The 26505-nt window shown below is 55.9% G+C and overlaps 1 protein-coding gene and 2 long non-coding RNA genes across 7 annotated transcripts; 2 read left to right on the top strand and 1 right to left on the bottom strand.

Annotated features, from left to right (window-relative positions):
• On the top strand, positions 870-14022 carry ZNF444 (zinc finger protein 444). Of its 5 annotated transcripts, none has more exons than XM_021095118.1 (4): positions 870-981; positions 8195-8528; positions 11271-11352; positions 12898-14022. In XM_021095118.1, the coding sequence occupies exons 2-4, from the start codon at positions 8217-8219 to the stop codon at positions 13485-13487; spliced, it is 984 nt and encodes a 327-aa protein (XP_020950777.1). In that variant the 5' UTR covers positions 870-981; positions 8195-8216; the 3' UTR covers positions 13488-14022. The 5 variants fall into 5 exon arrangements, with proteins under 5 accessions (XP_020950777.1, XP_020950776.1, XP_020950775.1 ...); XM_021095117.1 differs by lacking the exon at positions 870-981 and adding an exon at positions 988-1154; XM_021095116.1 differs by lacking the exon at positions 870-981 and adding an exon at positions 1384-1465.
• On the bottom strand, positions 878-2993 carry LOC102159166. The gene is made up of 3 exons (XR_002344832.1): positions 1956-2993; positions 1517-1592; positions 878-962 (listed from the first exon to the last, which is right to left on the bottom strand). It is a non-coding gene; the product is annotated as an uncharacterized LOC102159166 (long non-coding RNA).
• LOC110261075 lies at positions 18750-22493 on the top strand. The gene is made up of 3 exons (XR_002344833.1): positions 18750-19957; positions 21499-21713; positions 21955-22493. It is a non-coding gene; the product is annotated as an uncharacterized LOC110261075 (long non-coding RNA).

Genomic DNA, 26505 nt, shown 5'->3' on the forward strand with positions numbered 1-26505 from the left:
GTGAAACCAGGGGAAAAGTTCTTGTCCAGCTAATGAATGCTTGTGATGTGCCAGCCACCGTCACACCCTGTCTGCACATCAGTCCAGAAGGTGGGGGCGGGGGAGTCTCCTTCTCACCCTGCCCCGAGGAGACGAGGTGGGGAGGAGGCAATCACAGCCTTAGGTCCAAGCGGCTCCTGTTGTCCTCAGGCCTGGAACTGTCTGTGCATCGAACTGTAACTCATCTTTTCTGAGTTCCTGCCCTTGCTGGGACGTGCAGATTGAGACCCTGACCTACGAGGGTGCGTCGGGGACGTGCAGGCAGCACCCTTCCGACTCACACGGGGGAAACGGAGGCCAGAAACCGCCTGCCATTCTCCCAAGGGATGAGCAAGGTGCCTGGGTCCGCCCTCGAACCACACACTCCCCTCCAGCCGGCTGCAGCCTCACACCGCGATCCGGCTTCTTTCTCCCACCTCACTCACTTGTTCTGCCCGGATGGGGGAGGGGTGAAACCTGACCCGTTGTCAAGGAGACGCACCCTGTAGGCCCAGATTGGTGCAGAACTCTGGCCTGGGCCCCTCCTCCTCGCCCTCCCGCTCCTCGGGCCTGGGGGCCCTCATTTCCCGAGGGCCTGCCGCTCCGCGCCTCCTTCGGTCTCCATGGAAACGCCGCCACAGCTCCTCCCCCTCTCCGCCCACCGGCTGCTCATCCTGGCACGTTTGCGCATGCCTGGGGCCCAGGCCCCGGCCAATGGGAAGGCCCCGGCCAATGGGAAGGCCCCAGTGCGTTCTGGGTAATGTAGTCCAAAAAACCCTGGAGCGGTAAGAGAGGCCATGTTTGCGAGGGCCAATAGGTCGCTGGGAGGGCTTCGGTGCATCTTGGGAAATGTAGTTCTGGTGCTTGTGGAGCCATTCGGAGATGGGCGTGAGTGGGTCGCCACGGCGAGAGCCAATAGAAAGCCACCGTTGTTGCGATCCTTCCTGGGAGATGTAGTTCTAGGTGAGGCCGGCGGGGCCGTTGAGGGGAACAGATCCCTGGGTCTCTGGGAGTGTTGAGGGGAGGGGGACGGATGAGTTTGGCGCAAAGCCTGCCGGGGCATGGAGTTCTGATGAGCTCTGTGCGCATGTGCGAGGAGGCGAGGGGGTTTGGGGGGCCTCGCCCGGGAGAGTAAGGTGAGCGAGGGAGGAAAGGAGGGAGGGATCGGAGGGGGGCAGTTGGGCGAGCTTTGGGGAGAAGGGGTCCGGAGGAGGGAGGGACGGGAGAGTTGGCGGGAGGGAATAAGAAGGGGGCCGGGATGAAGGGGGAGGGGGAGGGAAGCGCGGACGGGAGGGGGAGGGCCCGGAAGGAGGAGGGGGTGTGGGCCCCGGAGGCGGAGAACGCCGGGGAGAGTTGGAAACTGAGGGAGGGGGCGGGGGAGGGCCGAGGGGGGTGGGCTGGGCCCTGCGATGGAGTCTGGGGGCGCAGGACCAAGCCGGTCAGAGAGGTTTGCGGAAAGGGGCTCGGGGCGGGGCGGGGCGGGGGGGGTGGTCCTCACGCGGGCGGGGTGCAGGTGGCTCCCCTCGTGCGTGTCCGTACAAGTTCGGTCGCACTTTCATGGAGTTGTGAGATTCCTGCGGATGAGACGAATTGCCTTGTTTCTGTCTCGATGGAGCTCCCCCCCCCCCCCCCCCCGCCTAGCTTGTTGCAAGGGATTAGGTTCGTGGGCGTGCAGCTCTTCAAGGCTGTGTTTGCTCTTGTTATCATCTGAAGCTGCCCTCCTCCCTGTCAGCCCCAGTCACCCAGTTTTATTTCCTGGTTTAACCCTTATTCCAGCTCGAACTTCGGTGTAATGCAGGTGTTTTTGTTTATGGCGGTATCCCCAGCACCTCACAAAGTAACAGTAACAGGAAAGGTTCGCTCCGGTTGGGGGCTTGGTTAGCACAGCCGAGTGTTGTTCTCAGCATCTTTGTTTTCCCCACATCTTGAATTCTTACCGCGACTCTTGGGTTAGTAGGACTCCTCTTCCCATTTTACACCCCGGGCAGGGCAACTCTGTGTGAAAGGCGTCGTACCTTGTTCAAGGACGAAGAGCTGGGAGGTGGCAGAACTGGGATTTGCTCCAGAGCCCTTTGCCCTGAGTAAATATTTGTCCATTGGGCCGGTGGCTCTCAACCAGGGGCGACTGTGCCACCCCCCCATCCCCAAGGGGACTTGTAGCGCTGTCTGGAGTCACAGTTGCGGAGATACTGCTGGCATCTGTTGCTAAGAGGCCAGCGATGCTGCCAAACATTGTAGGATGGCTCTTACAACGCAGTTATCCAGCCCCACATAACACTAGTGTAAGGGTAGGAAACCCAGGGGAGACAGGCAGGTCTTCATTGAATGCTTCCTTCTGATTCATCCTCCTGGCATCCCTGTTGGGAAAGCTACTGTTAGACCTATACTGCAGGTGGCGAAGGAAGCCCAGGGAAGGCCAGTCACAAGTCCAAGGTCGCACCATGGAGAGATGGCATCGTCCAGGGGCGCCTGCTGTGGCGCAATGGGATTGGTGGTGCCTCTGCCAGACACAGGTTCCATCCCTGGCCAGGCACAGTGGGTTAAAGGATCCGGTGTTGCTGCAGCTTAGGATAGGTCACATCTGTGGTTCAAAGCTGATCCTAACCTGGAAACTTCCACATGCTGCAGGGCAGCCAAAAATGAAAAAAAAGAAGAAAAATCCGACTGCAGCGGGTCAGGTCACTTGGGAAGTGTGACCCCCGGCCTGGCTCAGCGGGTTAAGGATCTGGCATTTCCCAGTTGTGAAAGCTGCGGCTTGGATTCAGGCCCTGGCCTGGAAACTTCCATATTCTGTGAGTGTAGCCATGAAAGGAAAAAAAAAAGGGGGGTAGGATTGAAAGTGGGAGTCAGAGCCTGGTCTCTCTCTTTTTAAATTGTATTGAAGTAGAGTTGGTTTACAGTGTTGTGTTAATTTCCACTGACAGCAAAGTGACTCATTTACACACACACACACAGAGCCATTGCCACACAGAAATACTGAGAGATTTCTCGGTGCTATACAGCCGGTCAGGGGCCTGTCTTTTAGCCATTAAGTAGTTGCAGCACCGTGAGCCCTGGAGTCAGACAGTTCCAGGTTCAAATCCTGCCTCTGCCATTCTCTGCCCATTTCTCTTCTTTGCAGCAGGGCTCTTGGGAGGGATGGGTGGGACAGTGTAAGATGCAGGCCTCTTGGTGGTGATCCGAGGCATCCGGGGTCCCCGGTCCAGCTGGGTGGGCATAGACAGTTGTGTTACAGGTACTTTGATGGAGACAACACAGGGCACTGTAACAGCTACCGGAGGCACTTGACCCTCAGTGGATAACAGGGATGGGTTTTCACAGCAGAGGGACTTCTTTTTTTTTTTTTTTTTTGGTCTCTGTAGTGACACACCCACAGTATATGGAGGTTTTCAGGCTGGGGGTAGAATTGGAGCTGTAACTACTGGCCTACACCACAGCCACAGCAACACCAGATCCTTAACTCACCAAACGAGGGCAGGATCGAACCTGTGTCCTCATGGATACGAGTCAGATGTGTTTCTTTCCACTGAGCCACGACAGGAACTCCAGAGTGACCTTTATTGAATGTATTTTGTTGAGTTTACTTTTTTTCATTGAGCTAGAATAGGCATATAACATTGTATTAGTTTCTTTTTTCTTTTCCTTTTTTTTTTTTTGCTTTGTAGGGGCCACACCTGCGGCCTGTGGAAGCTCCCAAGCTAGGGGTCAAATTGAAGCTATAGCTGCTGGCCTACGTCACTGCCACAGCAATGCAAGATCCGAGCCACCTCTGCCGCCTACAGCATAGCTCATGACAATGCCAGATCCCCGACCCACTGAGCGAGGACAGGGATTGAACCCACATCCTCATGGATTCTAGTGGGATTTTGTTTCTGCGGCGCCACAACAGGAACTCCCATGTTAGTTTCAAGTGTACAAATGACTTAATATTTGTATATGCTGAAAAAGGATGACCACACTAAGTCTAGTTACCGTCTATCACCAGACATAATAGCAGAGTTTTTTTCTTTTTTTTTTTGTCCTTTTGCCTTTTCTTGAGCTGCTCCCGCAGCATATGGAGGTTCCCAGGCTAGGGGTTTAATTGGAGCTGTAGCCGCCGGCCTACACCACAGCCACAGCAACGAGGGATCCAAGCTGCGTCTGCGACCCACACCACAGCTCATGGCAACGCCAGATCCCTAACCCACTGAGCAAGGCCGGGGATCGAACCCGCAACCTCATGGTTCCTAGTTGGATTCATTAACCACTGCACCACAACAGGAACTCCTGGAATTTTTTTTCTTGTGATAAGAACTTTTAACATCTCTCTCACCAGCTTTCAGATATGCAACAATAATGTTAACTGTGACTGCCAAGGTGTCCACTACATCCCCCAGGAATTTATTTTATAACTGGAAGTTTGTGAGTTTTGACTCTTTTTACCCATTTTGCCTACAGCTCCCACTCCTACCTCTGGGAACCACCAATCTGTTCAGTGTATCTATGACTTTGCTTTTTTTATGGGGGGATGGATTCCACATATAAGGGAAATTATACATTTCTGTCTAATTTATTTCACTTAGCATAATGCCCTCAAGGTCCATCCATACTTTCACAGATGACAGGATTTCATTCGTGTGTGTGTGTGTGTGTGTGTGTGTGTGTGTGTGTGTGTTTAGGGCCACACAAACAGCATATGGAGGTTCCCAGGCTAGGGGTCAAATCGGAGCTGTAGCTCTTGGCCTACACCATAGCCCCAGCAACACCAGATCTGAGCTGCATCTGCGACCTACACCATATCTCACGGCAATGCCAGATCCTTACCCCACTGAGCTAGGCCAGGGATCGAACCTGCAACCTCATGGATACTAGTTAGATTCATTTCTGCTGAGCCGCGATGGGAACTCCGATTTCATTCTTTTTTATGGCTGAATAATATTCCAGTGTGTGTGTGTGTGTGTGTGTGTGTGTGTGTGTGTGTGTGTGTGTGTATTCCACTGTGTATATCTCACATCTTCTTTATTTATTCCTCAGTGGACATTTAGCTTGCTTCCATATCTTCACTGTTGTAAATGATTCTTCTATGAGCAGGGCGGGAGTGGGGTGCGTGTATTTTTTTGAATACATACCCAGAAGTCGAATTGCTGGATCAAAGGGTGTTTCTGTTTTTAATTTTTTGAGGCGCCTCCGACCCATTTTCCACAGTGGCTGCCTGGGGTGACCTCTGATAGGCCATGCTTTCTCAGGGCAGACCCTGAGCCAGGTGACGGGGGTCTCAGGAGCTCCCTGTGGTCAGCCGGCTCGTGGGTGCCTGTGGCCCTCCCCGGAGGTCACCGGGCCCTTCCCTTCGCTGCCCGGGGCCTCACTCACTCAGGTCAGACTCCACTCCTGTCCTAGAGGGACGGTTCTCCCAGCAGAGCAGGCTTCTCTGTGTCTTTCGAGACTTGCCTGGGCCCAGGTCTTCTGGGACCATTTTCCTGCCACTCCCAGGCTAGTCAGTCCTTAAATGGAAGGATGAAGTGGGAGGCTGGGCCGACAGACAGGCACGAGTTCAAACCTACCGCTCACTAGCGGGGTGACTGGTCTAGAGGCTCTTTTCCATTTGCAGGATGGGGGTGGTAGCGCAAGTCACACAGGACCTGGTTTTCCTTCAGTGCCAGCCAGCGTGCTAGGTTCCGTGTAAGTGGTCTCTCCTCATGAACCCTAAATCCCAGCAAAGGAAGACAGCACACAGATAGAAGACCCGCTTGTGTTAAATGCCGAGATAGAATTAATAAGGGCGACGTGAAAGTAGCTGCAGGGGAGGGTATGTGGGTGATTGGGGCGGCTCTCCAAGGAAGGAAGGATGGCATCAGGGCCTTGGGGGTGAGAAGGAGGCTGCTGAGCCAAGATGGGGGGGAGGGGCAGCAGGTGCAAAGGCCCTGTGGTAGGATGGGCCCCAGTCTAGAAGATAATGTGCAGCAGACGCACATAGCCGTGTGCCAGTAACACTTCATTTAAACAGACAGGCTGCAGGCCAGTGATTCTCATAGGTTTTTAACTCAGGACCCCTTTATATGTGAAAATATTATCTTAGGACCCTTCCCCCCCACAAAGATGCTTGTGTTTATGGAAGTTATATCTGTTGGTATGTATCTCAAGGTAGAGAAAGTTTCAAAATATTACTGCATTGAAAAATAGCAGTAATCAGCTCTTAACATGTTAGGGAGGTAACTTTTTTTTTTTTTTTTTTGTCTTTTCTAGGGCTGCACCTGCGGCATATGGAGGTTCCCAGGCTAAGGATCTAATCGGAGCTGTAGTCGCCAGCCTATGCCAGAGCCACAGCAACGCAGGATCCGAGCCGCATCTGCAATCTACACCACAGCTCACGGCAGTGCTGGATCCTTAACCCACTGAGCAAGGCCAGGGATCGAGCCCCCAATCTAGTCGGATTCATTAACCACTGAGCCACGACAGGAACTCCTAAATAACATTTTTAAATGAAAAATAACCACGTTTTCCCAAATGAAATGCTGGAAACATGGCATCGTCTTTTGGCACATCCCTCACTGTCTAGAACACCTGGATTCTTACATCTGCCTTTGCTGTGCACCTGTGACCTCTGTTGGGCGCCACCTTACACTCAGGAGAGGATGACAGTGAAAGAGGCCAGTGACCTTCTGTGTTAGTAGGTAAACAGTTCTGGCCCCGAGGTGCCCCAGAAGGATCTCCAGGACTGCAGCTCTGGGCCGGGGTTTATTTGGAGCTGGGTCCTTGTCTGCCATGAGCCGTCCTGAGCCCAGGAGGACTCTTTACCGCATCCCCAGCCTCCACCTGCTGGATGCCCGCAACCGCTCTCCCCACCCCCATCCAACCATCAAAAATGTCTCCAGGTGTCTCCCCCGGGGTCACGTCGCTCAGCTTGAGGGCTGCCGCCTCGGGCTCCAGTGTCACCCTCATGGCTGAAGCCCCTGTGCGTCTTTGTCACTCCTGGAAGAGGAAGTGAGGGCACACAGCTTCCTGGGGGGCAGGGGTCTTGCGAAAGGAGAGAGGGGAGAGCGGATGTGGGGGCCCCCTGCAGCCTGCCCCATTTCCCAATACCGGGACCTGATTGGGAGCCCATTAGTGCCTTGGCCTGGGGGGCAGCATGACAGCACCACCGACACTGACTTCTTGAGGTTCTGGAGGCGAGAGGCCCGGGTCAGGTGTGGATGGGTATGGGTTCTGGTGAGGGCCGCCTCCCTGGCTTGCGGCTCTCACAGGGGAGGGAGTGATCTCTTCCTGTCAGGCCTCCAGCCCTATTGAAGAAGGACCCCCCTCATGATCTGATTTGATCTCCATTTCCTCCTAAAAGCCCCATTTCCACACACAGCCATGTTGGGAGTAGAGCTTCCATGTAAGAACCGGGGACGGGGCCGTGGCTGTGTCCGCAGCAGTTAGGAAGGAAGGAAGGAAGAGGTTGGGGACTTTGGAGTAGGTGTTCTACACTGTCTGCCTCGGGGTTGGGACATCACGGAGCATCGATACTGCTGGTGACCGTGCCAGACCCGTTCCAATCCTCCATGTGCCTTCTTTTTTTTTTTTTTTTTTTTTTTTTTTTTCGTCTTTTCTAGGGCCACTCCCACAGCATATGGAGGTTCCCAGGCTAGGGGTCAAATAGGAGCTGTAGCCACTGGCCTACGCCAGAGCCACAGCAACCTGGGATCTGAGCTACGTCTGCAACCTACACCACAGCTCACAGCAATGCCAGAGCCTTAACCCACTGAGTGAGGCCAGGGATCGAACCCACAACCTCATGGTTCCTCGTCAGATTCGTTAACCACTGAGCCACGACGGGAACTCCTCCATGTGCCTTCTTGTTCAGTCCTCACAGGGAAGCTGCAGGGAGGGCGAGGGCAGGGAGCGCATGGTCACCCAGGGAGGGACGGATCCAGGGCGTGAATCTGTCTGTCCCTGAGCGGGGTCACAATCGCCCTTTCTTCAGTGCCCGCTGTGTGCTGGGTGTAACCCCTTGCACGGGCGCTGCCGGGTGGTCGCCCCTTGGATGGTGTGGCTGGCAAGGCAAGTGGTTCACCTTGGGTGGGGCGAGGGGGGCATTGAGGCACAGGGGTCCTGCGTGGGGGTCTGCTGCGTGCGCAGATGGAGGGAGAGGGTGGGTTCCGGTGGGTTCCGGAAGGATGGATGGAGCTGGGCTCTCACTGCTGAACTCCCCCCACAGGCGCTGCAGTCTCGCAGGCCCCATGGACGTCCTGGCCATGCAGCCCGTGAAGCAGGAGTGCCAGGTCACCGAGGGCCTGACCCTGGACTCGCCGTGGCACCGCTTCCGCCATTTCCACTTGGGTGACGCTCCGGGCCCCCGCGAGGCGCTGGGCCTGCTGCGCGCCCTGTGCCGGGACTGGCTGCGGCCCGAGGTCCACACCAAGGAGCAGATGCTGGAGCTGCTGGTGCTGGAGCAGTTCCTGAGCGCCCTGCCTGCCGACCTCCAGGCCTGGGTGTGCAGCCGGCAGCCCCAGAGTGGGGAGGAGGCCGTGGCGCTGCTGGAGGAGCTCTGGGTGAGCAGGAACGGCTGGCGGGAGGGCCTGCGCCAGACGTCCCAAGGGCCTGCAGCCTCCCCTCCCAAGGACCACAGGTCGGCAGCTCCACTGAGACAACTCACCGGTGCCTGGGGCCCTGAGGTCCTGGTGTGGTGGAGGCGGGGACACCCAGGCAGGGGCCAGGGCCAGACCAGCGGTGACATTTGGAGGGGACCGTCCACCCTCCAACTCCGCCTGCAGGTTGGAGTCCCTGACGTCCCTCGGGGCTGACAGTGCACTGCAGGGACTCAGCTCGCTGAAGGCTTTGTGCTCGTGGTGTCTGTTGGTCACAGCAGAGGGACACCGATTCAGTCAGCCAAGGAGGGGAGAGCGGGCCGGGCCCAGGAGAGTTCCACCCATGGAGCTTGCTATTGTCCCCTCCTGGGGACAGCACGTGGCAACACGCGCGGATGGTCACCAGCCAGGTGCTCCCCGAACCTCAGCACCTGGAGCTGCTGGCGCTCCAGTCCCTGGAGGACCAAGCACATACCGCGTGGCCCAAGCCTCCATCATAAATTACCTTGTTAGCAGGTCCAGTGAGGTCCCATCAGGCAGGACATGCTGAATGTCCCCTCCTGGCAGCTGAGGGCAAAGGCCAGACCTTTCTCTGGGTAGAGTTCGTTTTTTAGCTGCGCCCCAGGGGTCCACGGACTGCAGCCTGAGCCGGATCGCCCGCCTCTGGGGCTCTAGTGTGACACCTTCGCAGGGCGCACGGCCTCGCCCATCACGTATGAGTTGCCTGTGGCCACATTGTCCGCAGGGCAGAGCCGAGCAGCTGAGACGAGGGCCAGAGGGCCCACAGAGCCGGAAACCTTTGCTCTCTGGCCCTTTTCAGGAACAGTCTGGACACGGATGGGTACCAGGCAGTTCTGATGGTATGCAGAGTTCGGGGGGGTCCCCCCAGGCCACCCTCACTTTGATACCAGCTGCCAGTTCAGGGGTCCCCAGGACCACCCTCAGGTTCAGTCATTGACGGGGAGCACTCAGAGCTCTTGGAAGGTTGCTGTTCATTGCGGTGAAAGGTTAAGGTCAGCTGAGGGGCGTGGTGGGTGGGGTGGGGCAGGGCCCAGAAGAGACCTTCCGGAGTGTCCTCTCCCAGGAGGTCATCCAGGGCTGTTCCCCAGCCTGGGGGGCCTGTGGTGTGGACGCAGCTGACTACCCCGTGACCTGAATTTCGGGCTGAGCTGACACAGCCTGGCTTCAGCCCCCCCAGATCCTTTTGTCAGCATGGTCCGACTGTCCCCACGCAGTCCTGAGGGCGGTGCTCACCTTCTCCGTTTCAGAGATGAGGGTGTGAAGCTCAGAGAGGTTGAGTGGCTTGCCCAGGTCACACAGCAGAACCCACAAGCCGTGGAGTCCCACCTCTGTCCCCTGCTGTGTGCCAGTGCCTGGCCCAGCAGCTTCCTGGGGACCGTGCTCGGCCTCAGCACATTCCAGCACCCCATGTCTGCGACTCCAAACAGAGCCCTCAGGACCCCTGCAGGGTCCTTCAGAGTAGCAGCAAGTCCTCAGACTTGTGTGTGCCTGAGAGTTTTAGGGAAACTGCAGGTGGTGCGGCTTCCTGGGCTCCACCTGGATGCTGCCAAGGCAGGTGCAGAAGGTGCTTGGCCTGTGCCCTCCTGCCCTGCCTGCACCTGGGCAGACATCCCCCAGGCCCACTGGGCCCCCTGAGGCCAGGAGCCGGGAGCTCGGTGTCCACCAGTCCCTCCAGACTGACCCTAGGGCAGAAGCACCTCACTCGGGGGTCCCCCAGCAGGTCTGGCAGGAGGCACCCAGGGACCTGGGCAGCCTCTCGCCAGCCCCCTCCTGCGCTCCTGCATCCTGACCTCTTCCTGGAATGTTTCCTGGGCCGTCAGCAAAGGCAGAAGGTTTGACCGCTTTATCTGTCCATCCATTCCTTGGCTCAGTGCCCACTGAGGGGCGTGGTGAGGGGTACGGGGAGCCGGAAGTGGTGTAACGGGGAACACCAAAAACGAGGGAAAAGCGAAAGAAGCCCGTGATTCCATTTGCGCAGGATGCCCAGCAGAGGCCATGGCTCCAGGCCCAGTCCCGGGAAACGTGCTGTGGGTCAGGGGCCTGTAACGCAGGCGTCGGCTCTCCGCCACCGGCCCCAGGGCTGTCCTGGGCTTGTCCTGGAGGCTTTGGGCTGGAGGAACAGTGACAGAGTAAAGGAGCCAGAAATAGTCTGCAGCCGTCCCCTTCACCTCCAGCCTCCGGGCTGGTGCCATGCTGCTCAGAGCCATCACCGGCCCTTCTCAACTCCCTTGATTGTCTCCAGAGTTAAAAGTAGCTTATGTGTTTTCCTTCCGCATTTTGTCAAGGCGTTTGCAAAGGGCTTTATAAAGCTGATGTAAGATTTAAAGCAGGTCGAACAGTCATGTGTGGCTGCGTAGCAAATCACCCCAAACCTAGCGGCCTGAAACAGTGACCATTTACCAGCTCAGCAGCTGTGCGTTGGGAGTTGAGGGTAGACCCAGCTCCAGGTCTCACAAGGTTGCAGTTAAGACGTAGCCGGGGTTATTGTCACCCGAGGCTGGCCTGGGGCTGAAGGATCCGCTCCAAGGCGGTTCCCCCATGTGGTGGCCTAGTCCTTGCCATGGGGTGGCCGAGCACCCTCCTGCCCACAGCTGGCTTGCCCCAGACCAAGCGGTAGGACTGAAAGGAGAAAGACAGGCCGGGGTCCAGGCGTCTCAGTTCGGGATGTGGTCTATCTCGTTTCAGGGACCAGCGGTGAAGGCCCCTCGGGATGTGACGGAAGACCCCGGGGTCAGCGTGGGAAAGGAAGATGGGGTGACACCATTAGGTGAGCAGCCCACCCCTCCCCACATGCTCCCAGCCCGAGGGGGGCTCCTCTCATCCGCCATTCATTTGTTCAGTGAATGTCCCAAGTGTTGTTTCTGCTGTGTGCCAGGCCCGGGGAGCTGAATCAGACACGCCCCGTCCTGGAGGGCACAAGTGGGGGTCACGAGGGACAGCCAGCGCCAGTGATGTGAGCCAGCTGTGCACAGGCGTGGTCCTCCCGCTCCCGGAAACCCCACCGCAGCCCTTGAGATACCCAGCTTGTTCGGCCACGTTGTGTAGCTGCAGAAACCCAGGCCCGGAGAAATGGAATAACTCACCCAAGATCAGGTGTTGGGCAAGCCAGGATGTACCCAGGCGGTCTGACCCCAGAGCCCTGGCGCCCCAGGTCTCAGTGAGGTGTGGCCACCTGCATTCTCAGAAGTCTCGTGGGCTCCTCCCAATAGAGCCAGTCGCCAAGGCCGGGGGTGCAGCACTTTGCTCCGATTGGCCTGCCCGGTGCACACATGGGGCTGGGAGCTGCGGCCGGCGCCCATCCAGACCAAGGCACTAGGGTGAGGAAGAGAAATTGGGCTGGACCTCATCAGAGCAGGAAACAGACCGGGGAGGACACTCTGGTGGCCAGGGCCGTGGCTGGACAGAGGAGCTGAGGGACATCTCTGAGTCACATGTGTTGGCAGCAGGACAGAGGGCGACGGGAAGGGACCCGGGTTTCTGGTCCCTGTGGATGATGAACACCTGTGGGCCTCTGGAGGAGGACAGAAGAGGGTCCTGGGAGGGTTTCTGGGAGCCTGAGGCATTGCCCTCCTGTGTCCATAAATGGGGACAACAGCGTTGGACCCGCTCTTGCTGGGCCACGTGGGGTTGGAATGAGCCAGCAGGGTGCCAGGCACAAAGGGAGAGATGCACAGCTGTTTTTGTCACATCTGTCCTCGTGTGACACTTAAACAAAGGTTGCTTATCTCCTTGAAATTCCATTGAACAGTTTGAAACCCTGGAGAAAAGTGTGTGTGTGGGGGGGGTTGTCCATCTAACCAATTTCTCATCCCCACTTACTGGCCCACCCGTGTGCTCACTCGCCATCCATCCACCCATCCCATCCATCAGTGAATCCACCTGTCTGTCGGTCCATCCCTTCCACCCACCTACGTCTCCGTCCGTCTACACCTCTCACATTTATTCACTTAGGTGCCTATTGGTTTCCGCCTCCTCCGGTCCCCCCTCCATGGACTTGCGGTTCCCTCGTCACTCCACCCCTCCCCTGTCTCTTCATTTCTTTACTATTTACTTTCTCCACCACCCGTCCGTCCATTTATCGGGCTCTTCCTCTGCAGCACATACCGTGCTGTACAGGGACACCGGGAGAGGGAAAAGCTGGCGGACAACCCGCTTCCCACCCGAGGGCTCCCTGGCCTTAAGGGCTCCCCACCTGCCCCAGGGCTTATCCCATAACCGGGATCTGGGCCGCCTGCCCCTGCCCAGCTGTGCCCTGCACCCGCCCCGCCTTGCGCGGAGCCAGCCGTCCTGACTCTGCGCCTTTGCCCGGCAGGAGACGCGGCCCCCGGGGCTGAGGAACCGGCGACGGGGGACGCCCGGGCCGCGCGGCCCTACAAGCAGGAGCCGGGCAGCCCCCCGCTGGCCCCGCCGGCCCCGCCAGCGCCGGGCCTGCCTGCCTTCCTGGCGGCGCCGGGCTCCGCGTCCTGCCCCGAGTGCGGCAAGGCCTCGCTGAAGCCGGCGCACCTGCTGCGTCACCGGCAGAGCCACACGGGGGAGAAGCCGCACGCCTGCCCCGAGTGCGGCAAGGCCTTCCGGCGCAAGGAGCACCTGCGACGCCACCGCGGCACGCACCCCGGCAGCCCGGGGCCGGCCCTGCGGCCGCTGCCGGCCCGCGAGAAGCCGCACGCCTGCTGCGAGTGCGGCAAGACCTTCTACTGGCGCGAACACCTGGTGCGCCACCGCAAGACGCACTCGGGCGCACGGCCGTTCGCCTGCTGGGAGTGCGGCAAGGGCTTCGGGCGCCGCGAGCACGTGCTGCGCCACCAGCGCATCCACGGGCGCGCGGCCGCGGGCGGCGCGGGCGGGGCCGCGGCACCGGGCCCCGAGGGCGGGGGCCCGTTCCCGCCGTGGCCGCTGGGGTAGCCTCCGCCTCGCCATCCAGCCCTTCCTGTCTCCACGACGCCTCCCTAGTCCAGACCTCCAGGCGCGCTAGCGCGCTCTGTTCCTCCCGCATCTCACGTGACGGTCCACTTTTTTCCTGTTCGGACCTCCCCCGTGTTCGCAGCCTTTCCCACCCTGTAGAAGGAGCCGCCGCAGCCCTCCCTCTCCCATCCCTCTCCACCCACTCCCTCCCCGGGCTGGGGAGCCAGCAAGACGCAGCCTGGAGCTGGGAATTGGAGTGCAGGGCAGAAGCAGCAGGCAGGGGCCCCCTGCTGAAGGCAAGGGACTGGGTCATGTCCCCAGGAGGGCCCCCCCCCAGGACACACTGGGGGACAGGGAAGGGGTGACGGCTCTTACAGGACAGATCCGAGTTCTGGCAGTGGGTTCCCCGGTCTGGCTCCTCTCTGCAACCCAGGAAGGTGCAAGATGAACAGAGATGCCTGCTCCAGGGAAGTGGTCAGAAACGACTGTTCACCAGCAACTGGAAAGTAATAAAGTCACTGATAAGTTGTGCAGACTTGGAGTGCCCTGCCTTCTCTCCTAGGGGGCCGCCCTGCCCACTGGCCTGGCCAGGACCCCCGGAATCAGGGCTCGGCCCTGGGGGCTGGTTCCTGGCTCCTGGTCCCCGAGCCTAGAGGTTAGATAAACCCTGTGAGAGGTGCTGGAGAGAAGTTGCCATTGGGATCTGTGCTGCAGGGGAAGTGCTCTTATGTTACCTCATGGGACTCCCCCAGCACCCCAGAAGCCAGTCTCCACCTCTGCTTTCACAGATGCAGGCCTCTGCTCAGCACCCAGGGGCCTTATGCTCCCTGGCCACATAATCTTAGGTGACACCCATTTCTGAGCCTGTAACAGTAATGGCACCCACATCCTTGGTGAGGGTACTGCTTTGGGTTAGCCTCAAAAGCAATGTCACTGGGTCTCTGGTGGCCCATTTTCCAGAGAGGAGTCCAGTGTCCTGCTGGGGGTGGTCACAGGAGCCTGGTGGCCATCAGTCTGGGACGCCCACAGGCAGCGGGGCTGAGAGGGCCTCGGGTACCATCTCACCCGTCCTTACACCCTGGTGGCTCCTCTCCAGGGAGGAAAGAGTTGCCTTGTGGGTGACCTGAAGGAGAGCTCTGGCCTGACTGCACCCCCTGCTGATGTCCACCCACCCTCCTGGCCGGCTTTGTGTCCAGCACCTGAGCCTGGCTGGGCTTCTCCCACACAAATCCTGCACAGTCACTTCCCTGTGCCAGCTCCTGCCCTACAGTTCAGCGCTGGTGTGTCTGCCCAGTGAAACCCAGGGCACAGGCCATGCCCTGGCCCCAAGGGAGTCTGGGACAGCAAATAACTGGACTGTCCAGCGTTTACAGCCAGAGGCCGACCCTGCCTTCTGAGACCCATGACAGCTGGAGTAGGTTCAGGTGCCAGGTGGGCTCCAGGAGGAACTGGTGGCCACTAGGGTGCCTTGGGTAAACCCCCAGGCCTCAGCGTCCAACTGGTCAGACAGGGCTCATTGTGCTGCTGGAGGATGAAAGGGGCTGTTCTGAAAGTCGAATGAGGGAATGGGTGCAGATGTGGGCACTGCCGGCGGGCAGAAATGGTGGGCATGCCGGCACCGTTAGTGGCAGGGCTATCGTATCACCGTGTTGTTACGTCCAGCAGAGGAAGCCAGCCTGACGAGCCCGTGTCACCTGCCGCAGGAACCTAGGCGAGGACTGGGAGGGGCGTGATGGGGTGGGAGTGGGTGCATCAGGCCAGGCCGGGCTCTGAGGACGGGTCTGATGATGGCAGGAGTGTGGGTGCCAGACCCTCTTTCAGGCACTTAAAGCTGTCACTCCTTTAATCGTTGTAACCCAAAGAGGCAAACACTGCGGTTACTTGGTCACAGACGGGGAACCCAGAGTACGTGCCTGGGCCTCGTCGAGGATCTGAGCCCCTATCTACACCCCACCCCTTTCTCCTGCCCGTCACATGGCGGTAATGCTTCCAGCGCCTGTGGTCACTCAGGCTCCTCACTTCTGCCACGAACATAACCGCTCTTGGACTCTTGAAGCTCCATCCGTGACTTCCCCGTGGGGACCCCCCCACCCAGCACACAGCCTCCCTCAGTGTGGATACAGCATCCATGGAGGTGTCCCACCCCCTTTACCTCTGTCCCTCGGGGTCACGTGCTGTGCTGGACAAGCCGCGGGTGTGGTCAGGGTTGCAGGGGCGGGAAGACACCCTTTATCAGAGACAGCTGAGGAGGTGTGCGGCGCTCAGTCCTGCACCCAACTCACCTGCTCTGCCCGTCTGCCAAGGGGCACTCGTCCCACCTTGGCATCCACATCCGGTGATGGGCCCTGCCCTCCTCCAAGGCTGGCACAGGGGATGAGGCGGTGGGGGTGGGTGGCGTGGGGTGGCTGGCGGGGAAGGAGGCCCGGGAGGCTGGACCAGAGCAGAAGCGTCCTCCGCGTGGGCCGTAGGAAGCGTGTGCCCAGCTGGGGTCGGAGGTGGGCCAGGCTGAGGCAGGCGGAACAGCCGGCAGGGCTCAGGTTATCTGGTGTGTCAGCCACCCTGTGGAGCCCTAGAAAAGGCAAAAAAAAAAAAAGAATATAGCCAATTATTTGGGAGAAGGAATTAGAAACTTCGGGGCATAGATTTTGTTAAGACTCTTAGCATTGCTGTTTACAAGGCAATTTATCGAATCTCTCTGAGGCTCAGCTTTGTACTTTTTATTTATTTATTTACTTATTTTATTTGTTTATTTATTTTTTTGTCTTTTTGCCTTTTTTCTAGGGCCACACCCGAGGCATATGGCAATTCCCAGGCTAGGCATCTAATGGGAGCTGTAGCCACCAGCCTACACCACAGCCACAGCAACGCCAGATTCGAGCCACATCTGTGACCTACACCACAGCTCACGACAACCCAGATCCTTAACCCACTGAGCAAGGCCAGGGATCGAACCCGCAACCTCATGGTTCCTAGTCGGATTTGTTAACCACTGCCCCACGATGGGAAGAAACAAGATTATGATTTTCCTAATCCTTCAGTAAAAGTTGAAACGCCAAAGGAAAAAAGAAAGAAAAGCACACCCAGGGATGCCCATTCGGTGCGTTGCTGCCGCCCTTGGAGGGGGAGAATGGCGGTAAAGGGGTAATATAATCCACTTAAAGAGAGAAGGCCTCTGCGCAGACCAGTAAGGATGAGGAGCCACGAGTCCGGAGCCACATGAGCGCAAAGGGCTGCATCTGAGAAGGAGCGTAAGGAAAACCCACCCCTCGGCCGACCTGTCCCCACAGGAGCTGGGACAGGCAGCCCTGCCCTGGCTCACCGGCCCCCATACCCACAACCCTTTTTATTTACCAACCAACCAGTGCCGCGGACCAGAAAGCCTACTTTGTGGCTTTGGAGGCTGGGCCTCCGACTCCCTGCTTCCTCCTCTGGCGCTGAGGGGCGAGACCGCTGCCCACGGTGGCTGCAGGCTGGTCGATGCCTCGGTTCCTTCCTGCTTCAGCTCCTTGGGGCCCCGTGCAGGGGGCTCTGCCAGAATGCTGCAGGGGCAAGTTGATTTTCCCCCAGGCTCCCCTGTGGCTTCGGGACCCCTTCTGTCCCTTGGCTCCAGTTGCAAGGCATCAACGCACAGGGTTCGAGCCCAGCCCCGCCCTTTCCCTGGGTGACAGCTCACTGGTCCTGGCATCCTTTCTGATGCCCCTTGCAAGATGTTTCCTGAAGCCTGCCCTTCTCTCCATCCCCAGCACCCCGCACTGCAGGGCAACCCGCGGGGGTTCACGCTCCCCTCCTGCTTAGCCCTCATATCACGGCTCCTTGGATGGATAACACAGGCGGGTGCGAGGAGGAGGTGGGAGGGAATTGGTTATCATTAAGCAGAGGTCAGCCTGGTCTGAGACAAGGTCCCCCGTCCAGGGCGAGCAGGACAGACAGCAGAGCTGTGCAAGGCCCCCTGGGACCCAGGCTGGTGAGCCGCACGGCTCAGCCCCATTGCCCTTCACTGGCCAAAGCAAGCTGCCAGGCCAGCCAGCATTCAGCTGCAGGAAGTGGACCCCATGTCTTGATGGCAGCCAGGCAGGGTGACATCACCAGGGCTTGGATGGGGAAAGGGCAGAGACCCGGGGCCATCAGTGGAATCTCCTGAAAACTCTTCATTGACTCAGCAGCCTTTAATGGGCACCTGGGTGGCCAGGTACTGGGTCAGAAAAGGTTTGGGCAGAGGCCTGGGGGATGTCGATTCGGCCGTGCAAAGACCCGGGGAGCTGGGACAGCCAGTTCCAAGGCCACGGGGAGACCTGACCTTTGGAAAAGGCCTGTGCGGCTGGAGCAGGGCTGTGAGTGGGAGGAGTGAGTCAGGAACACGTGTGGGCCACCGTGAGGGGTCACTTGTATTTTTGGCGCTGGGAGGGTGTGGGGCAGGAGTTGCATCATCCTGTTTATATTTTAAAAGTAGTTATTTTGGCTGCTGTGTGGAAAATAGATTGAGAGGGGGAGCAAATGGTAACAGGAGACTCTGGGGCAGGTGCTAACGGGTGACAAGGAGTCCTTCAGGGAAAAGAACGGGTGGAGGCAGGGAACAGAATGTCCTGTCCTTCCCCCCCGCCCCCCACCACTCATGGCCTTGAATCCGACCAAGTCCCAGTCCCAGCATCCTGTTCCCTAATTATGCACATGGTGGGGGGTTACTTATTCCTGGTGTGGGGGGGCATCATTGCGTGACGGTCAAGCACAGAGGCTCTGGAGCCCAAATGCCTGCCTTCGAATGTGGTTATTTACTGGGAAATAAATATTGCAGTCCCGGGAAGGTGACTTAACTTCTCTGATCTCCATGTTTGCCATCGGTTCATTGTCCCTGAGGGCAACGCCCGACCTCGCTGGACTGTCGGAAGGGTTAACCCAGGTCAGGTACCTCTTGTCCTCAGCGCATCGCCTGCTTACGATCACTAGTGATGGGTTTCTGACCACAGACAGACATCTCTCACAGCGGCTCCCTTCCCAGCCTGCTTTCTGTGCAAGATCCTCAATACTCTGTCCTCACAGCAACGCGTGTGCAGATTTTAAATTATTTTTAAAAAATTATTATTTCTCTTTTAAAGATGAAGCTCATGTTGGAGTTCCTGTTGTGGCGCAGTGGAAACCAATCCGACTAGGAACCATGAGGTCTCAGGTTTGATCCCTGGCCTCGCTCCGTGGGTTAAAGATCCGGCGTTGCTGTGGCTGTGGTGTAGGCTGGCAGCTACAGCTCCGATTGGACCCCTAGCCTGGGAACCTCTATGTGCTGTGGGAGCGGCCCTAGAAAAGGCAAAAAGACAAAAAAAAAGATGACGCTGATGTGTAGCCATGCAGATGACTGATTAGGAGGTGGCAGAGCTGGGTTTGGAGCCAGGCAGGCTGGTTCTGAAGACCATTCTCTGTCCGTGTCCCTTTCTTCCTCCAAAGAATTAGGACGGGCGTTCCTGCCATGGTGTGGTGTGTCAGGAATCCTACTGCAGCTGCTCCAATTGCGCTGGAGGCGCAGGTTGAATCTCTGACTCAGTGCAGAGGGTCAAAAGGATTGGGCATTGCCACAGCTGCCGTGTGGGCTGCATCTGTTGTGCAGACTCAACCCCTGGCCTAGGGGAACTTCCATATGCACAGGTGTGGCCATAAAATTAAAAAAAAAAAAAGAAAGAAAGAAAGAAAGGAAAAGAAAGAAAGGAAGGGAGGAGGCCAGCAGAGAATGAGGTGGAGGGAGGCTGAAAGAGCCACAGAGCAGCCCAGGGAATGTGAGATGCTAGTGATCCTGACAGCACTTCTGGCTCGAACCCACCTGGAACCCAGACTGGGACTTGAACCCACATTGTTTAAACCAGAATCACTCACCCGGTGAGAGACAAAGTGATAGGCAAGAAATAGATTTATTGAGATGGGAGGCTTGTGAGTGATGCAAGTGGAAAGGCAAGAAGGCTCTGCCCTGAGGATCAATGGGCTACAGTTTTCTCCTCCAAGGGGAGTCGGGGTGGGGAAAGCCCGCCCCTTGCTGTTTCTTGGAGTTGAGTAGTAGCTCCTCCTTGGTGTCTGATAAGAGAGTATTTGACCCTGTAAGGTCAAACTAGGACTGTCAGAGTGCTTATTCAAAGCAGCAGAAGGGTAGTCCTTAAACCCCTGCCCTTGGTCTGAACCTGAATGCAGCCCTCCCCCCATCCCACCCAATGACCTGAAGCCTGTCTCGCGCCTCCAGCAGTCAAGCACCCTGCCTGGCTCTGACGGCCCTCTGGAGCAATTATTAACTTATGTGATCTCCCAGAGTCCCCTAGGGCTCCCTCTCTGCCTGTGGTCCCTTATTGGGACCTGTACAACTACGTGTAACTACCCTGCTCCATCCTTATCACCAGGACCCCAAGACACCAGAAAGTGCTGACTTCTAGGGCAGGGAGCCAGCTGAAAACCACTGCACGTACCACCCTCCCATCCCAAACCCAAGGAGCCATCAGGTAGTTGAGATTAGCGGGTTTCTAGGGCAGGGGTTTCTCTTTTCTTTCTTCTCTTTCTCTTTCTTTTTTCCTCCTCCTTCCTTTTGTTCTTTTTCTTTTCTTTTGCTTTTTTAAGGGCTGGACCTGCAGCATATGGAGGTTCCCAGGCTAGGGGTCGAGTCAGAGCTACCACTGCTGGCCTACACCCCAGCCACAGCAACACGGGATCCTTAACCCTCAGAGCGAGGCCAGGGATTCCACCCGCATCCTCATGGATACTAGTTGCATACATTACTGCTGAGCCACAACAGAAACTCCTAAGGCAGGGGTTTCAATGCGAGATGTAATCGGGCCAAGGAGGTTGCAGAAATGGATGAAGGAGGAGTTCCCGTCGTGGCGCAGTGGTTAACGAATCCGACTGGAAACCATGAGGTTGCGGGTTCGGTCCCTTGCTCAGTGGGTTAACGATCCGGCGTTGCCGTGAGCTGTGGTGTAGGTTGCAGACGCGGCTCGGATCCCAAGTTGCTGTGGCTCTGGCGTAGGCTGGTGGCTACAGCTCCGATTCGACCCCTAGCCTGGGAACCTCCATATGCCACGGGAACAGCCCAAGAAATAGCAAAAAGACGAAAAAAAAAAAAAAAAAAAAAGAAATGAATGAAGGAACCTAGGGCTGCTCACGAGGGGCTGGGGAGGTCTGCGGCGAACTTCAGAGAACAAGCCCCATCACACGATCCTCCCCAGCCCCAGTACGGCTGTGCCTGGGGAGTAGGGCCCAGCGTTTACAGACCGTCTATTACCAAGAGAAGGCAGAAATCCAGATCTTCGTGTGGCATCTGTGACCTGCACAGGCTGCTGACTCAGATCCACACTGCAGAGGGGCCACACGTACAAAGGAGTAAACACGTGCACGGCCGAGGGCCAGGTTTGGGCCACCGTTTGCAACGTCCACTCTGCTCCCTAAGTGACCACTGAGGAGACTGCACTCCAGACCTGAAGTGACTTTCTCAAGATCCCACCATCGGCCGGCGGGATGTGGGGGGTGTGTCCTCAGTGTCCGTCTCTGGGTCAGGGCGACCACTGAATGTTGACTCCCGAGCTCCTCCTTTTCTGTGTGTGACGTGATGAAACTTGGAGCGAGGGCGTGAGGGTGTTGGAATGACAAGGATCTTAGGGGCAGGAATGGGAGAGGGGTCTTAATCCTAACCCAGATCCCCCAGGGTCTTTTAGAGGAGTACCTGTCATTCCTTAGTTTTGGTCCAAGATGAGAAGAACTGATCGAGGGAGACGCTGGGATGGATATTCAGCCTGATGGACACAGGTGTCTGTGTGAAGCTGAGCTACGAGAAAGAGGGATGCCTGCCTCCCCACCCCCACCCAACGCCCTGCCCAGGAAATCCCTCTTCACCTCCTTTCCCAGGTGGGAAAGAGAGATAAAGGTTCCATGCAAATAGTTTTAAAACGGCACCAGGACCTCCCCATTCGATGCTTCATTGTGTGCCTATGAGGGGAATTTTCCAGTGAGACAGAAAAGACAAATAAGCATGCACATTTCTAAATCTTAGCAGATTTTTCCGACTGCCAAATCGCTGGACCACACATCCCATGGGCCTGGGTTTTTAGAACCTCCCGCCCTCGAAAGAGCGGAAATTTGAAGACGTCCACTGCACCTGTTTAGAGAGAAACCCTCTTTCCCATCCTAACGTGGAGCAGCCCTCCTCAAACCGTCATGGTCACCAGCATTGTTCACAAGGACACCGCTTGCCAAGGTCATGCCAAGGTCTGGCCCCATCTTTTTTGTATGAACTTTGAGCTCATTTTATTTCACTGCTTAAAAACTTTTTTGTTGTTGTTGTTGTTGTTGTACTGTGTTGCAGACCCTGAAGGAAGGGAGTCACTTGCTGTCTCTGGCAGGTGCATTCCACACGGAGCCAACAGCAGAATGCTCTCCCTGTTTGTTCCATGTGTCTCAAGATTCTGCCCCCCCTTCCCTTCCGTTAATAGTGTCTTTGCACCTGCAGGGAAGGCAAAGCTGGAAGGATACTGCCATGCCCACGAAGGAAACCATCATCTCCCACACGCCCACGCCGTATCCATTCCTGCACTTCCTCCGCTCCAAATCAAGAGACGCCTTATCTTCTGCTGTCTTAAAATTGTTCTCAACTTGATGTCCACGCGCCTTTGGGAGGCGAAGAGATGCTGTGCCCCTGACTCCTGGCCGCAGCTGCAGGAAGCTCTCCCACCCCGGAAGGCTCCGGCATGAATCAGCACGCTCCTCTCCACATCCCTCCGAGGAGGCTCGGGCCGGAACACACCATCAGCACCAGTCGTGCTTTTCACTCTGCCCTTGACATCCTTGGCCTTCCTTGGCCCCACGCCCTTCTGACTCAGCTCGGCCTCCCACGGAGATGTCCTCAGGAGAGTCAGCTCTGAGCCTTCTCTTCCTGACCCACCCCAGGCTCCTCTTCTGTCACCGGTTGGACATCTTGGTCCTGCCTCTATCACTGGGTTTCAGCCTCACCAACCCTTCCCTCTTTTAAAAAAATCTAAGAATGCTTTCTCTGGTTTAATAACTCTTTTTTTTTTTTTTTTTCCTCCGTTTTTGGTTGAACCTGAAGTTCCTGGGCCAGGGGTTGAACTCTTGCCACAGCTGTAACCAGAGCCACAACAGTGACAATGCTGGATCCCTCACCCGCTGGGCCACGAGAGAACTCCCTCAGTAATTCAATCAGGTCTTCTTAATGTATCCACAGGGCTTAGTCTTTCACAACCCCTCTCACTCAACTTCCCTTAAAACTGTAACTCTCCCAGGAATTCCAATCATGGTGCAGGAGAAACGAATCCAACTAGGAACCGTGAGGTTGCGGGTTCGATCCCTGGCCTCGCTCAGTGGGTTAAGGATCTGGTGTTGCTGTGAGCTGAGGTGCAGGTTGCAGACGCAGCTCGGATCCTGCATTGCGGCGTCTGTGGTAGAGGCCCATAGCTGCAGCTCTGCTTTGAATCCTAGCCTGGGAATCGCCATATGCCATGGGTATGCCCCCCCCCCCGAAAAAAAGAAAGAAAGAAAGAGGCGTTCCCACTGAGGCACAGTGGGTTAATAATCTGACTGCGGCAGCTCAGGTCACTGCAGAGCATTGGGTTCAATCCCTGGCCTAGGAATTTCAATATGCTGCAGGCGCCGCCATCAAAATAAAAAACATCAAAAATAAAAAAGAATGATAACCCAGTTCCTCCTGCTTCCTGCTCCCATTTTCTCCTCCGCTTTCAATTCACGACCTTCATCCTAAATTCCCCAATGAACTTAAAGATATTGTTCATTGGGGGCGGGCTAAATCCTCCGACCTCCTTTCTGCAAATACTTGGTAAGAGATGAATGGGGTGGATAATCAGTCTTACCGAATGTTCCCAGCAGAAGCGGGATGTGTACATAGAGACGCTTTCTGCCTGTTTTTCAAGTGCTTACGGCTCAGAATCATCAATTTGCCAGTACAGCATCTTGGGGGGGGGGTGTTCCACCACCCTCGTCTTTGGGGGGGTCGTTTCACCACCCTTCTCCTGAGAGCTTTGAGGGCCATGCCCTTGGTGCCATGGCCGTATACGCACCCCACCAGCCATGAAACTTGAGACGTAACCGGGGTGAGAGGTGTGATCTCTCAGGAAGCGTCCAGGGTAAGTTACAGAACTCTGAGCCGTCTGCCTAACTCGGGGCATTTTTGGACGTCTGTCTCCCTGTCTTCCTTGACTTCGCGGGTGCTGAGGAGCATGCCGCCTCTTTTCCCCAGGTTTGTGAACTGCCCAGGTTTCCTTCTGTTGCCTATTTCTTTCTCCGCGCGGTCGTGGTGGAGAAAGATGCTCAGGTTCCAGAGACCCGCGAAACGGCGGGCAGTGCACCTCAGTGTTCTTCACGACGATAGATCTCATGTTAAATGCCCTTCACACACACACACACACACACACACACACACTCTCTCTCTCTCTCTCTCTCTCTCTCTCTCTCTCTCTCTCTCAAACACACAAAACGGTAAAAAGGACAACGCAAGGAAACGCTGGAAGGTGTTGGATTGTCCTCAGTTTGGCTCCCCCTCTTGGTGAGAGTGATGTAGCAACGCCTTGGACGGGGCGTTTTAAGGACGAGGTTAAGAGATTTATGCATGTAGCTGTGTACATGCATCCGCAGAGCTAGTTAGTATAGGTGTATGTATATCCATAGGCGTTTCCCCATCTGTAGAGAGACAGGCTCCCAGAAACCCTCTCAAAAGAACAAGGAAGCACACTTAGGAACTCTCAAATGCTCTCCCCACAAGGCACGTTATTATGCTTATTATTATTTTGTCTTTCTAGGGCCACCCCCGCGGCATATGGAGGTTCCCAGGCTAGGGGTTGAATCAGAGCTGCAGCTGCCGGCCTACGCCAGAGCCACAGCAATGCCAGATCTGAGCCATGTCTGCGACCTACACCACAGCTCACGGCAACGCTGGGTCCTTAACCCACTGAGTGAGGCCAGGGATTAAACCTGAGTCCTCAGGGATCCTAGTCGGGTTTGTTACCCCTGACCCACGACAGGAACTTCACAAGGCACTTATTAATTACAAGGGACAAAAGTAACTGCAACGACTTTTTTATTAAAGCATCGTTCATTTACAGTGTTGTGTCAATTTCTGCTGCAGAGCATGGTGACCCATTCATACATGTACACACACACATACACACACATACATACATGTATGTATACATACATATATACATGTACATAATGACCATGCATAGATACATATATATACCTATATTCACATATATATATACATTTTTTTTCTCTTACTCTCTTCCATCCTGTTCTAGCCCAAGAGACTAGATACAGTTCCCTGTGCTGTACAGTCGGACCTCATTGCTTATTCACTCTAAATGCAGTAGTTTGTATTTACTGATCCCAAACTCCCCATCCATCCCACTCCCTCCCCTTCCCCCTTGGTAACCACAAGTCTGTTTTCCAAGTCTGTTGTTTGTTTCTGTTCTGTAGATAAGTTCATTTGCACCATATTTATTTTATTTTTTTCTTTTTACGGCTGCACCCATGGCATGTGGAAGTTCCCAGGCTAGGGGTCCAATCGGAGCTACAGCTGTTGGCCTACATCACAGCCCCAGCAACATCAGATCCGAGCTGCGTCCTGGACCTACACCACAGCTCATGGCAACACCGGATCCTTAACCAGCTGAGTGAGGTCAGGGATCGAACCTGCAACCTCATGGTTCCTAGTCAGATTCATTTCTACTGTGCCATGATGGGAACTCTTGTGCCATATTTTAGATTCCACATAGAAGTGCTATCATGTGGTATTTGTCTTTCTCTTTCTGACTTACTTAGTGTGATAATCTCTAGGCCCATCCATGTTGCTGCATATGGGATTATTTCATTCTTTTTTATGGCTGAGTAATATTCCACTGTATATATGTACCACATCTTCTTAATCCATTCATCTGTAAGACATTTAGTTGTTTCCATGTCTTGGCTATTGTGAATAGTGCTTCAATGAACATAGAGGTGCATATAGCCTTTTGAATTGTAGTTTTCGTCCAGATATATGCCCAGGAGTGGGATTTCTGGATCATCTGGTAGTTCTATATTTAGTTTTCTGAGGAACCTCCATACTGTTCTCCATAGTGGTTGTACCAATCAATTTACATTCCTACCAACAGTATAGGAGGGTTCCCTTTTCCCCACACCCTCTCCAGCATTTGTTATTTGTAGACTTATTAATAATGGCCATTCTAACTGGTGTGATGTGGTACCTTATTATAGTATTGATTTGCATTGCTCTCATAATTAATGATGTCGAGTATCTTTTTATGACTTTACAGTTATTTTTTGTGGGACGCCCCATACTCCCTCAGTAAGATGTGCTCGAAGGACGTAATTTCCTAACACAATATTGTAAGTCAACTACAGTTCAATAAAATACTTTTAAATAGGAGTTCCCGTCGTGGCGCAGTGGTTAACGAATCCGACTAGGAACCATGAGGGTGCGGGTTTGGTCCCTGCCTTTGCTCAATGGGTTAAGGGTCAGGTGTTGCCGTGAGCTGTGGTGTAGGTTGCAGATGCGGCTCGGATCCTACGTTGCTGTGGCTCTGGCGTAGGCTGGCAGCTACAGCTCCGATTCGACCCCTAGCCTGAGAACCTCCATATGCCGCGATGGTGGCCCTGGAAATGGCAAAAAGACCCCCCCGCAAAAAAAAATGCTTTTAAATAAAGAGAGAAATGAGAAAGGAAGATAATTTGAACAATACAATGACTTCTGTGGGTTTCCTGCCAAACATGCATAGCCAGGATCTAATCATGAGATGACATCAGAAGAACCCACAGTGAAGATGGCCCCAGGCCCACGAAACAGCTCGCTGGGATTCCCCAAAAATCTCAAGGACAATGTCAAGGTCAAGAAAGACCAGAGTGAGTTCCCTCAGGGCTCAATGGGTTGCAAACCCCACTAGCATCCATGAGGACTCAGGTTCAATCCCTGGCCTCGCTCAGTGGGTTGCGGATCTGGGGTTGCCATGGGCCGTGGTGTAGGTCACAGATG

Source organism: Sus scrofa, chromosome 6, assembly GCF_000003025.6.
Source record: "Sus scrofa isolate TJ Tabasco breed Duroc chromosome 6, Sscrofa11.1, whole genome shotgun sequence".
Taxonomy (NCBI): domain Eukaryota; kingdom Metazoa; phylum Chordata; class Mammalia; order Artiodactyla; family Suidae; genus Sus; species Sus scrofa.